Raw genomic sequence first — 14,558 nt, forward strand, 5'->3', positions numbered from 1 at the left:
ATAGTTGCAAGTTCCCTCTTGTTTCTGTGATCGTCAGATGCTATCTCTTATCACTAAGAACACGAGAAGTGCCTGGTGTATTCATTAAACGATTAAGAAAGAACCATCTCTAGGGCATCTTATGTTTGGTATTCGGTGCACTTATTGTCAAAAGAAAGTGCAGGGATTAATCTCTTTGAGGGGTCCCTTTCGCTTTTATGATGGGCACTTGGTGCCAGTAGAGTTGTTTAATAATCAAAAACACTTGCGATAAGAAGGGAGAAAGAAAAAAGAAACCAAGGGAGCAAGATTTTGCACCACCGTCGAGAGTGCTTTCACTCCCCTTATCTCGTGATAACAGGACGTTATGTATTGACGCCCGAGGCATTATGACGCACTCCGCTGACTTCCAGAGCGGGCGAAAGCAGCCTTGGCTGGGGTGGGGTGCTATCAAGGTCACCGTATCTTGAGCAGACCTTGCAATGGCCATGTGATGGCGAAAGCCTCTCTTGTGCAGCTCCCTTTGTTCACATCCGAGCCGCAGACGGCACGTTTTTCGCCCCCCCCCCCTCCATACCCCACTTTTTTTTTTCTTCCATGTCCCAGCCGAATGCACTGGCTATTTCCTGGCACACATGCGCCAAAGCAGCCTTCTGTCGCAATTAAATGGAGGAGGAGCTGGAAAATGGGGGTTTGGGGGGGAGGGGGGGGACGCCATTGCTGCATGAGAAATGACTTTGCCGTCTGAGAAGCCCTCCTGCTGCAAACATTTCCTCTTTCCTCGGGAGAATGCAATAAGGAGGAGGAAGAAGCGAAAGTCGAGAGCTGTCCTCTTCATTGCCGACTCCAGGAAATGCCATACTTTCCTACTGCCGAGCATAATTACACCTGGGTGTTTCGTTTCTTTCTTTTTTTTTCTTCTTCGAGCGTGAGACTCCCTTTGTTTTTTGTTTTTTTTTTTCATTTTTTTTTTTTTTCATCTGCCAGAGCTGGAGAATGTACCGGCACATGACAGCTGCACTCTCTCTCTCTCTTGTGTGTGGAGACAATGGCTGATCGAGTTCGTCTTGTGTACGTTCATTGTTTGGGCGGATGTCACTTTGCTAGGACGAGCTAAGTGTCCCCACGACCCTGTGTGGCTTTGCATAGAACGGAACAGCTGTTTTTGGAGTCTTGGCTGTGTGTCGTTTGGGTGTGGTGTTTAAAAAGGCAGCTGGGTTGCTGGGTATTGAGGCTTGAATGGGCTGAAAGAGGCCACTGAAAAAAACACATAACCTTTGTGTAGGTTTGACTTGAAAGCTCCTTGGGGTATATGTTGAAAGAAATGGCGAGGGGAGTTTCCTTAATGGTTGGTGGAATTCTTGAGAAGTCATTATTTATTCACTTCATCTAGTCCTTTTGTTGATGACATCCTTTATTTTTTTGTAATTGAGTCTTTTCTTGTTGGTTAGTCATTAATAAAATGAATTTTACCTTCTCTTATTATTTATGAAATGGCTGAATGCTAATGTACTGGTGATTTAAGAACATGATTCTGCTTTGTATCATAAAATGGAAGTGGGCATCTGTCAAGTTTTCATTTTGTGAGTAGTATTTGAACCTGCACAGATTTGAAATGCACAGATTTGCATATGCATGCAGCAAAGGCATTCACTCATGTGCTATTATGATTGTTAGGATACCAGGTATAATTGGTCAAAAAATGTTACTCTAGTCATATTCGAGGGCTAGATAATGTACTATGTCATGACGAAATGAAGGGTCTCTTGATAGATGGAACTGGTGCCTTACTGTATTTGGTAAAAGAAAGCATTGACTTCTTAATACTGAATTTTTTTTGTACCTTCACATGTTTTTTTGTTTCTATTTGTGTGTGTGTGTGTTTGTGTGTAATACACATGAGATAGCACTTTACATTGGGTAGCTTCCAATTCAGCATTTTTTTTGCTGCACTGATGCTTGTTTGACCCACCTTTATCAGGATACGTCCGATAAGAAATCGTGTGTAATCGGCTAATGAGTCTTGGCAGCATTAATTTGTTAATTAAAATTAGTTCTGCGGTATCCCACAAGGTAGAGGAAGGTTCATGAAAGGAAAAATTGTCATCCACCCGAACGTGGCACGAAGCTACATAGGAAACCCATTCTTTCGTGAATCTTCCTCCACTTGAGGAATTCCGCAAAACTGATTTTCTCTATTCAGTGTACCTGTACTTCGAGCTGTTAATTCACCCTCGCACTGCGATCTGCTAGCCTCCTGGTTAGCTCGGATGGTAGAGCGACCGCCCCCAGAAAGACGTTAGTCCCGAGTTTGAATCCTGAACTAGGGAAAATTTTTGCTCAACTGTGAAGCTTTCTTTGTAGCTTCGTGCTATGTTTGGGTGGCTGACCATTTTTCGTTTAGATTGTATTGTAACTTGTGGGAACAAAATTTATAACTCGTTCACGCTGAAAGTGACTTCTGCACATGATTCATCAAGCATCAGCTGTCCTTCGTTGTCTTATCTACATCCCACTTCTTATCTTGCATTCCACTCATGTTGCATGGCTCACGCCTGCAGTTCGTCCTTTGCTGTTTGCATGATAAGAATATGTATAAGCATCATCATTGCTTCCTTGTTCAATGGGGTGTCTCCTTAGCACTTTTGGCTCGCTCATTTATTGCAGCACATTCGCACATGGGCTTTGTTGAAAAGGGACTTCTTAAAGTGTTCATTGTATTGATTGCGTCAATCTGATCCTGATAGTGCTGCGAGGAACAAGGATAACCACTCCACTGTGTTTCATGTAGCAAATACATTCACCTTGATTGAGTGGGATAACTAGGAGATGAGATACTGAGTGAGAAGGGAGAGAAGTAAAGAGCATGTTCTTTTGCCACTTCAGTAATATTAACTGGTTGGGAAAATAGCTCTTACAATTTGCTTTTCTGACAGAAACTAGCAATGCAGCTCAGACTGTATATCTGAGGATATGCTGCATTCCAAAATTCAATCAACGAGTGAAAAAAAAAAAAGAAAAAAAGGTGTTAATTGTGCTGAATTTTAAAGCTGGTGTTCTTTTTCATGATTTTTCGTTTATTTATTCATTCAATACTGCCGGAAACCTTTTGACCACCAAGGCAGGAGTGGTTAAAGTCAAAGTGTGCTGTAGATTCCACGAACAATGCATATAAACCTGATGCCCGAGGCAATATTAGCAGCTGCAAAGGCTGTTCTGAGTCATGAATTTAAGGCCACAGGTGTGTACAGTACTATTTAAAAAATGAAATATGAAAATACAGCTGGTCGCCACGTGCACTGCCTGTGCAGTCTTTAACTGCTGGTGGGATCACTGATGTGTTTCATATATTGCTACAGACTGCTGTTGATGCACTATGCATCAATACCGGGTACTTTTATTCTAATGTTAACAGAATTAAAAAAAAAAAAAGATAATTGCATGTGGCATATAGCACAAATCCACGTATTGATGATGATGATGATGAATGGGGTTCTGTGGCATGCCAGATATGGCCAAAGAGCGCCTTGCACGTGGTGACCTACTTATTGAGCTGAATTACTTGAGGCAGACGTTACTTAAACTGAAAATCGAAATGCAGCATTGAATAATTAACAAAATTTCACTAACCAACTTTTTAACTAATAACTTTAGTGCACATATTGCAATACACAATTTGAAGCCGTAAAGGACATGGGACAATTTTTCTAATTAACAATAGTTTTTAGATAATTAGCGCTGTCAAACTTGCTGTAAAATGGACAGTTGTTTCACTTACTTTTTTAACAAAACGCCTTTTGTGCATTGAAGCTCAAAAATACTGGAATACTAATGCATTTCATCGCAAGCTTTGGGAATGCATATCTCGAAACTTGTGTCATCCTCGGAGTGCGTTTCAAGTGGATATGACCTTTGAAGTCACTGGATGCAGTGAGTAAATTGTGATATGTGCCATAAGTTAAATGAAATAAAATCAATTTAATATTGTAGTTAATTAGCAAATATTTAATTATTAAAATATTCATCTTTATTGCTCGTGCAAACAATTTCTGCCTTTTAGAGTAATCTAGCTCAAGAAGTAGATTGTGCTACATGCCACAGGTGATGTTAAAAATAATTTTATCAACAATAAAGAAAAACCCAATATGCTGTTTGTGTGTTCATCTTCTACTGCATGGCTATATGTGGGAAAACCTTTATTAGGGCGGCCTTTCATTCTGGTTTTAGGTATCATCATCAGTCTATTTTGCACACACTTTGTTGGACAAAGGCATCTTTCAGAGATCTCCAATTACCCCTATGTCTTGCGCTAGCTGATTCCAAGTTGTGCCTGCAAGTTTCCCAATTTCATCACACCACCAAATTCTCTGCCATCCTCGACTGCATTTCCTTTCTCTTGGCACCCTTTCTGGAACTCTTAATAGACCACCGGTTACCTGCTCCATGCATTACATGCTCTGCCCAGCTTCATTTCTTCCTTGTTATGTCAGCTAGATTATTGGCTGCCTCTGTTTGCTCTCTTAACTCGCATTGCTGTCTTCTTGTCTCTTAGTGTTGTGCCTATCAGTTTTGAGTTTTTTTTTTATCAGCGTCAGTCCGTGTCTAATGCCTTTTCCTTGTGTACGCGTCCTTATGTATTCGCTGTTACCCCCCTTTTTCAAGTTCATGAGTTTTCATTTCATCGCTTGTTATGCGGAATGCAATTGTTGTATATGTTTCAAGGTATATATCGGAGCCTGAAGCTCTAGATTGCAGGCATGGTGTGCTGCTTATCTAGATGACACCTGCTGATGATGCTATCCAAAAACTTGGAAATTGCAGATTTTCATTAACAGTGTGCTCTGTCTGAAAGAAGTGACGTGTGCGAATTTGTGCTCATAACTTATTGAATAATGAGGTCAGAATTGGTATCTGTTTATGAATCATGAATAGGAACCAGAAGGCTCCTTTCAAGTACGCGTGACAGCATCATACAGTGCAGGTACTGTTTGGCCTAGAAATGCCTTTTGTTCACTTGTGCCTTTCAGCAGTATAAATGTGAATACTGTGTTCACTTGCATAGTGATCACACTTATTTTATATAAAAAGCTGCTGAAAGCTTGGGGCTGTGTTCATTGCACATGGTAAAATTTTTGTGGAGATATTTGGTGCACCGAAAATGGAGTCGCAGGTTGGAATTATTACGTCGGCTAGTATGCACAATACTAAAGAATCAATTGGAACAAGGCTTACCTTTGTAATAAATGTACACCTTCACTTTGCATTATGTAGAAAACTCGACCATTTGCTGTTTCTTGATAGCATTTTTGGTAATGTGATGATTGTTAGACCCCCTTACCTTTGTCCCTTAAATACGAGACACTCAAGACACACAGGCAACCATTTCCTGCAGACAGTTCTTGCTAAAACGAAAGCATTTCAAAACAGCTTTCTTTCTGTGCACAATAGAGGATTGGAATCGACTTTCAGAAGCGATTTGAGAGTCCACTATTTTCATTCAGTCTCTTGAGAGCATGTACTATGCTAAACAGTTCAGATGATCTGCTGTTTGTTCCATGTTTCTTTTTTCTTTTTTTTGCTTTCTATGTAACATTATGTTATGATGTTTGACCACTTTGTTTCTTTTTTTGGTGATAAACATTTTTCTTGCAACTAATATCAGTGTATAATGTGTGCCCCTCCTGCATGGGCTGAATTGGCCTGCAGTAATTTCAATAAAAATTAAAATTGTAAATAAATATGGCACGAATTGCACCTAGCTCTTTTATTTCAAACCCTCTCTCTTATTCCAGTTACTGACTTCACTCGCACTTTGATTTAGAGTCCGAATCCACACTTTCATTGCTACAAGCTTCCTTTTCAGAGGCTAGTGTCATCACTTGATGTATCGTCGCAGTCCTACAGCAAGTCATCTTTGGTCACACCCAGCATGTTCGCCACTCCTGTCTTTTTGAAACTCTTGACGGCCCCTTCGTTGGAGATCACGCTCCTAAGATCCAGGCACAAAGTGCCTCTACCAAGGGCGTTTTGATTTTGCCGCTCGGCATTGGATTATGCTGCTCTGCAGCCATCCAATCTGCATACAGCCTTCAAATGTTGTCCTTTAACCGCTTATTCAAGAACATGTCGAGAGGCTGTAGCAGTGACAGCAATGTTAGTACGTAACTCCTTCATCTTTGTGCAATCTTTCCGCAAGGTGACCACGACAGATGTCCACAACGAGGAGCGCAAAATCGCTCCCGGTCACCATCTCGAAAGAGTCGTGCTCCAATCAACCATGAGGTTCACTGTTATCAATCCTTTTTCCTGTGCTTGGGTGTGATTACCACGAAAAAAGTTTCCCTTTTTCTGTCCAACATGACGAAAACTTCCACCATTACTGACAGCATCACTGTGCACTGTTGCTTTTATGCACTTGATGTCTTGATTAGGACACTCTTTGCACCCTTCTTCCTGACGGTACCGCTTTGGGGCATGTGGAAGTTCAGCAGAGTTTGGTCAGAATTTTTAATTTGCCAGAAGAGGAACCCTTTTTCCTCGGGTACAAAACACTGAAAGTCCATCACTCTATCTTCATAGGCGGAAAGGAGCTGCTGGCGTGGAGTCCACTGTTGTAATAGCTCATTCCATTCTAGTTCCTGTTCCATTGTGTTGTCCATCAAATTCTTGTGCAGATCTCTTCCAACAGAATTCCCTGCCTCCGCACAATTGTGCGTGCCTAGTTATGTATCATCTCGGGTGTTATGCTGCATCCTTCGATGTAGAGATCTGTTATGTGCTCAAGAACTGCCTCCTCACATGTCTGCCAGCAGTGTGGTTGCTGTGCTCAAGCACATACTTATTAGCCTTTAGTTGGAGGGCAGACAAATATTGAGGAAAGTGTGCACAAAAGACTGGAGTTCGTAGTGCGATCTTTACACGAGAAAAAAAAAATGATAGAAGTGGGGGGGTGCGATCGTTATGCGAGGAGATACGTAGTAGGCCTAACCACCTGTCTTGTACTTTTTTTTTCTTTAAAAGGTGTCCTTAAAGACACAGCTATGGTTCTGTGCTGTCAAGTTGCTCAAGGGCCAGGATCCACTGCTGTTCAGCTACCAGTCAACACTGCCCAAGCTACCACTGCCATCGTTAGACGACACTATGCACCGTTACCTTAAGTCTGTACGGCCTCTGCTCGACGATGCAAACTACAAGCGCATGGAAGCACTGGCAGCCGAGTTCCGCAGTGGGATTGCCGTCAAGTTGCAGCGGTAAGGTCTCTGTGATTCTCGGCTTGGTTTTAAATGCAATGAATGGCGGCATCATAGTGGGGAAATGAGTTTTCGCTTTGCACAGTGTGAGAATTTTTGGAGATGCTAGTTCAGATGAAGTACTACTACTTCTGCCTCTTAGCTGGTTACGTCCCCTTAGTATATTCAGCTTGACTATCTTCAAGTGTGCAACTTTAGTTAAGGGTCACTGTTCTGATTGACATTGTTCGTCCTCTCATATTTGTGACTATTTTCATAACAGGTTTTTTCTAAATTGTTTAGCTAGCTTATAGTACAGTGTTGAAATGTAGAGGTGCTTGTAATTAAAATAAACAATTGTGTGCTGTTTGTGCTTTGGAAGATGTGTGTTTTGTTCTCTTGGTGACAGTGCTTGCAGCCGTTATAAATACTGGTATTTGTTGGCTACATTCTTACTCGAACAATGGCCAGTTTAAAGCTATGCAAGTTATCATATTGGTTAGCAAAACTGCATTGCAGGGAAGTGCACTGAATGGTTAAGAAAGTGTACATTATTCCCTGGCCAAGATTTTCCAAACTCTGTTAATCCTGGCAGCCTAGCTCATTCCATCAACACTTCTTTTGGGGTGTTTGAAAGGCATACAAATCGGTGTTTACACCCCCTTACCTACTGATGTTTATCCTTTTATTCACTAGGGGACAATTCAATCACTCTTCTTACTCTTGCAAATTTCATTTTTATTTGTATTTCTCTGAAATAAACATGTTATCATTTGATTGAATGTAGATTCTTACTGAGGAGCAGTGTATCCGTACTTTCAGTGCACAGCTGGTGTGCAAGACGTGGGGAGGTTCCTCAGCCGTTTTGTTACGACATTCAGGTTCCTCAGTGTCACAAGTTTCGGAAACCCTTTGTCATGGTTCTAATGTTGCTGTCCTTTCACCAACCTCACTGTCGGTCTGCCGTGGTGTGCAGATACTTGTTGCTGAAGTCCTGGTGGGCAGCCAACTACGTGTCTGACTGGTGGGAAGAGTACGTGTACTTGCGAGGCCGCAGCCCCATAATGGTCAACTCCAACTTCTACGCCATTGACGCCATCATGGTGAAGATGAGCTCCAACCAGGCTGCTCGGGCGGCCAACCTGGTGTACGCCTCGCTGCTCTTCCGCCGTGGCATCGACACCCAGCAGATGAGCCCCATCATGGTCCAGGGCATCGTGCCCCTCTGCTCCCGGCAGTACGAGCGACAGTTCAACACGACTCGGTGAGAAGGCCTACTTCTTTTAAGTACAGTGGAATCTCGTTGATATGATCTTCACCGAAACCGGAAAATAAAGCGTATCGTCTAAAAATCGTATCATCCAATGTATTATCCAACTAAATTGTATTATCGGGAAAAGAAAAAGAAACTTATTATCCCAAAAAACATATTATGAAGAATCGTATCAATGAGGTTCTGTAATTTTTTGAATGCTTAAAGGAGCACTGTGAATGCTTAAAGGTGCTAATTTTGCTGTAAAAGGTTAGGGAAAAGTGAAGGTCAAAGTTCCTTTTTTCTTTTTATTTCGTGCCTAAACTGCAAGGTGATGTCACGGATTGCAGCGTATGTTTTTATGATAGGTGATGTCACGGATTGCAGCGTATGTTTTTATGATTGACTGTTGTGGATCCGTAAATGTCCTTGAAACTTGCAGACTTTAGTCTGTGTCTTTTAGAAGACTATGTATTCCATCTTTGCTGGTTAGAACATTAACTAAGGCCTGAGCCTTAGTTCAGGCCTTAGTATTCAAGCTCTTAGACTGGGAAGGCTTAGGAGTGAGGATCAACGGCGAATATCTTGGCAACCTTCGGTTTGCAGACGACATTGTTCTATTCAGCAACAATGGGGACGAATTACAACAAATGATTGAGAACCTTAACCGAGAAAGTGTAAGAGTGGGGTTGAAGATTAATATGCAGAAGACAAAGATAATGGTCAATAGCCTGGCAAGGGAACAAGAATGCAGGATCGCCAGTCAGCCTCTAGAGTCTGTAAAAGAGTATGTTTATCTAGGTCAATTACTCACAGGGGACCCTGATCATGAAAAAGAAATTTACAGAAGAATAAAATTGGGATGGAGTGCATACGGCAGGCATTACCAAATCCTGACTGGGAGCTTGTCGTTGAAAAGAAAAGTGTACAATCATTGCATTCTACCGGTGCTACCATATGGGGCAGAAACTTGGAGCTTAACAAAGAAGCTCGAGAACAAGTTAAGGACTGCACAAAGAGTGATGGAACGTAAAATGTTAGACCTAACGTTAAGAGACAGGAAGAGTGTGGATCAGAGAGCAAATGGGGATAGCCGATATTCTAGTTGACATTAAGCGGAAAAAGTGGAGCTGGGCAGGCCATGTAATGCGTAGGATGGATAATTGGTGGACCATTAGAGTTACAGAATGGATATCAAGAGAAGGGAAGCACAGTCGAGGACGGCAGAAAACTAGGTGGGGTGATGAAGTTAGGAAATTCGCAGGCGCAAGTTGGAATTGGCTAGCGCAAGACAGGGATAATTGGAGATCGCAGGGAGAGGCCTTCGTCCTGCAGTGGACATAAATATAGGCTGATGATGATGATGCATTATTGGGGGATAATTCATAGATAACTACATAGATGAGTGTCTGAGATGTGCCTTAAACTTTTTACAGATAAAAAAGGGCCTACTTTTGTCAGTTCCTGTTTGTCACTTTTCGCTGTGTCTGTGCTGTGATGCGATTGAACCAATTTCTGTAGTCCATCCAGTGACGCACCGAAGGGGGGGGGGGGGGTTTCGGGTGTTGTAACCCTCCTCCCCCCCACGCGTCCCGCCCCACCAGTCCAACGTATACCTTCAGTGCCGTGTTCACATTGCCATTACAATTCAGGAGGTGGCTTGAGGTCGAATTTTCCTGATTAACAAGAACACTCTTTCACTGTCTTTTATTTATTCATTCACTCTTAAATCACTTTGAGTAAAACACTGAAGAAATAAACATCGTCATCATCCTTAATGTCATTATATTATTATAATTATTAGGCATTTTACTTGCTGTTGGATTCATCTGGCTAAAGCAAAGAAATTGCATATTATGCAAAGTGCTTGCGTCCCCCCCCCCCCCCACCACCACAATAATTCAACCCCCCCCCCCCCCCCTGGCAGAGATCCTGGGTTCACTACTGAGCCCATCTATTCCCTCATAAAAACCATAACCCATAAAAATGTCCATGTGCAGAAAACACAATAAAGCCAAAGGAAGCATAGGGGAAGTTCGTATGTTTAAATGAAGTTTCAGTTAAACATTACAAACAATATTTCCTATGCTTGACAAGAAAACAGGATGGGTGCTGACCTGTCAGTGCCTGTCCTGCCTACATGCTGTATGTTTTAATTTTTTTCAGTGTTGTAAGTATGTCAAACTACTCAAACCAACTAGCGCACCTTTCTGCCTTATTCCCTATGCTTTCTCTGGCTTCATTGTCCATTTTATTCGTGTGGCTGTAACTAACAAAAAAAAAAGTCGAGTCCTCCAGATTCTCTTATTCTTCAGGCGCACTCATGAAAATGGAGTGCTTGTGATTTCCCAGAGTCCCCGGCGTGGAGACGGATCAACTGGTCCACTACCAGGACTCGCAGCACGTGGCGGTCTATCACCGAGGCCGCTTCTTCAAGCTCTCCGTATACCACAAGCACCGCCTGCTGCAGCCCTGTGACCTCCAGCGACAGATCCAGCGCATCCTGGACCACACGGGTGAGCCGCAGCCGGGTGAGGCCCACTTGGGAGCCCTGACGGCCGGCGAGCGGAGCCAGTGGGCGCACCTCCGTGAGACCTACTTCCGCAAGGGCCTCAACCGCATCTCGCTCGACGCCATCGAGAAAGCCGCGTTCGTGCTTGTGCTTGACGAGGATGAGTACCGGTGCGTACTTGGAAAGGGCTTCTGTATATCCCTTTGCGGTTGGTGAATTTTGTTGACCCCCTTCACTTCCCAACTACTTTTGGGAAGATATGCACAAAATTTTGTTTTTAAACATTTTTTATTGTACTATTTTTTTGTGTATAATGTTCTGATCAGAAAAAATACATTGTATGCATGGTGTAAAATTTTACATTCACCCCTAATGTTAACAGGGCCTTGCAACACCTTTTCTTCAAAACTGAGAATGTGCTGGTGTGGTTGCAATGCGCTTTTAAATTATTATATTTCAGGAAAGAAAAAAAAATTGGGAACACCTAATAAGAACGGAGATATAAAGAGTTTACTGTTCCCATTCCCACTCATTTCATCGATTCCTTTGAGTTAAGGCAGTGTTGATAACAATGTCCTACCTATTACTTTTATTCTTTCTTTCCGTGGTGTGCTAATGTTGACCTTCAAGGTCAGCTTGTAATGAATCTGCCCGAGAGCAACAAAGAGGTGGTGACAGGATAGGTGGAATGTGTTAACAATCGCTGTATGCAATACTGCATGCAGTAGAATAATATTTGGCTTGCATGTTCACGGTAACATTCTCTACAGATCACTAAAGTTTTCTTACCATAGTTTCAAACAGTGTTGCGGTGCCCCTTTAAAGAAGGCTGGTTCTGAAAAAGAAGCTTTACGTCAAAACATACGTAATAACCATCATCGTCTGGATACATTGTGATGAATGTATATCACAAATTAAGTGCCAGTGGCCAAGCTTGGCTGCGTTTGCTGAAATGAGCTGACAGGTGTGGTTTGTTTTCGGTGAACCAAAAAGGAAACTAGCAATGTCCTTGGTAAGTAAGGTTTGCATTTGGTGATACTGGTACAAAGCAATTGTATGACTGCAGCGCATACCTGGAAGTTAGAGATAATGGCAGGCACAGAATATGAGGCAACTATTGGATGGCTATGCTGTGACTTCTTGGTGGTAGCTTCAGTAGGACATGCACGCTGTACTGCTGAAGCTGTATAGCATTGTGGAAACTAGACTGTGAAAACTTCTAGGGAGGTCGTGAGTAAGTGCTGCACTGTGGCCATGTTCCCAGTTGCTTCAATTTTGGAGATATTACTTTTGGTGTATGTTGATTGGCTAAACACTGCCAGGTTGCCCGCTGCTTCTGTGAGGTGTCCTGCTGGGTGTTAGGTAATGCAAGAGTGAATGTTTCTTCGAGAGTGATTGAAGGAATGCAGGCTCTGAATTCATCCGCAGTACGTTTTTCGGAAGCAATAAGGAACAGTAGGCTGCACTTTTCATAAAATGCACTAGTTGAACAAAGGCTGACCATAAGTTTAAGCACCGGTCTAAGAAATGTTTACTTGAAAGAAAGTCATGCAGAAAGGAAACTGTGCATGTACTACAGTTATGACAGGACAACATCACATGTGTACATGCACTTGGTGCATTAATGAATGTTGCGAAAACAAAGCACCGAGAACTTGCTCAGTCCTTCACTTTGCTGCAGTAAACTGCGGGATGTGCGACAACACATTCAAATGCCTTGGTAACTGCCCTGATTAGTGCATGCTTTGAGCGGCAGTGGAAATACAATAAGGATTGTACATTCACAGTAACTGTCGGAAGGTTAAAACTACACGAAAAAACGAGGATGTGTATTGTGTGTTCTTTCCACTTTTGCCAACAATGCCATGGTGCCATCGGCCATTTAACTTTTGCAAGCAAACAGCTTCATCATTCTGACCATTCATTGGTGATTCCAATTCTGTAGTCCACACTGGTGCTAGAAAATGATGACAGATTTGTGAGGCTTCTTGTTCATGTGTGTAGTTTCCATGCTCTGATGAAACGTGGCTCACATGCCCACATTCGTGTTTAGGTTAGGTATGTGGCCAACCAGGCATATTTCTCTCCGTCCCAGGTACGACCCGAGCAATCCGAATGAGTTGAACCACTACGCACGTGCCTTGCTCCACGGCCGCGGGTACGACCGCTGGTTCGACAAGTCCTTCAACCTCGTAGTGGCCAAAAATGGCCGGGTGGGCTTCAACGCGGAGCACTCCTGGGCTGATGCTCCCATCATGGGCCACTATTGGGAGTTCGTGCTGGCCCAGGACTTCTTCATCCTCAAGTGAGTTCTGCTGTGAGGTGTCGCACCATAAATGTCTTAAAATCTTGCATAAGTAATGTAGAAATAGTAAGGTTTCAAGTGCTCTTGATAACGAAGGACAGAGCACACAGTGGTGTAAACATTCAAAAAGGGCATTTATTGCTCATTTTATATAACAGTGGCAACTAGCCAATATAAATACAACGAATAATGCCTCGATGAAACAAACCGAAAAACCTATGAGGTTTAACTTACCAAGGTTACCATGCAAATGCTGGCCCATGCTGTACTCCTACTGAGGCCCGAGTCATTCGTGGGTGCAGTGTCATGAAAGGAAGCGTGTCCAAGCAACCATGTTCTCCGATGGCAAAGCATTTCGTGGGCCAGTCCTGCGAAGCATACCGACAAGTGTGTGTTCGGTCTGCGTGCGTTGTGGTCCCACAGCTGAACAGAAGGAAGGAAGCTTCTCCCGCGCCCGAGTTATCCACATCGTCAGGCGGTGCTCGCATCGAAACACTTGCGCCATCTCTCTTCATGGCTGTGTAACTGTCGCATCGACTCCCACCATTGCATGTGTGTCAAGCTGGCAAGCTGAATGTCATGAAACACTAGTTTGTGTGGGGAAGACAAACATTAGGGGATGCAAGAGAGTTGTGCACTCCGCAATATGTCACGTTGTCTGCTCGTACGTTCAAACAGCTGTTGTGGAGTCATGTAGCTGTCACATCCACAAACACTCTTAAAAGGCCAACTGCCACGAAATTTCACTTTGGCTGAAGTGTTTATACAGTTGAACCTACTTATAACAATATTCAAGTGCCACGAAAATTTTATTGTTATAGCCAATGATTCTTATAACCGGGGTGCATGAAAAAAATCTAAATAGGGGGACGGCAGAGCTGTTGTGGGGAAAACTATAATGGCGGGCAGGCCAGTGCTCCTCCCTAACCACCTTCCTCCATCTGACTGTTGACTGACTCGTCCAACTGTTTAACGCTGCTTCCTGCATGCTCCGATCGCGTGTAAAAAGCCGCCGCTGCTGGCGTTCAAGAATGGCACTGCTATAATGACATGCGAGCTCCGCCGAGGCATCATTTTGGTGGCCCCAGAAGGGGCCTTCCAGAAAATGCGAGAAGGTTGCCACGGCAGCCTCTCAGCTTGAGAAATACAGAAGAAAGGCTGGGGCGAGATCGCCACGAGCATCTCGCGCTTGGTACTTCTCACTAGCTTACATGAAACAACCCCATGTCCGTCAGCCTTGCTTGCCTTACGCAAAGCTTGCCAACATCCTTCTCCAAGGCA

At 43.2% G+C, this 14,558-nt stretch overlaps 1 protein-coding gene across 1 annotated transcript in view; it reads left to right on the forward strand.

The window, feature by feature from the left end:
• LOC119464307 (carnitine O-palmitoyltransferase 1, liver isoform-like) overlaps positions 1–14,558 on the forward strand; it is a 33,716-nt gene that overhangs the window by 9,428 nt on the left and 9,730 nt on the right. The window contains exons 3-6 of the mRNA XM_049656389.1: positions 7,000–7,229; positions 8,185–8,472; positions 10,813–11,142; positions 13,068–13,277. Of these exons, the coding sequence (XP_049512346.1) occupies positions 7,000–7,229; positions 8,185–8,472; positions 10,813–11,142; positions 13,068–13,277 (1,058 nt within the window). The remainder of the gene's footprint in view (positions 1–6,999; positions 7,230–8,184; positions 8,473–10,812; positions 11,143–13,067; positions 13,278–14,558) is intronic.

Source organism: Dermacentor silvarum, chromosome 9 (genome assembly GCF_013339745.2).
Source record: "Dermacentor silvarum isolate Dsil-2018 chromosome 9, BIME_Dsil_1.4, whole genome shotgun sequence".
Lineage (NCBI taxonomy): Eukaryota > Metazoa > Arthropoda > Arachnida > Ixodida > Ixodidae > Dermacentor > Dermacentor silvarum.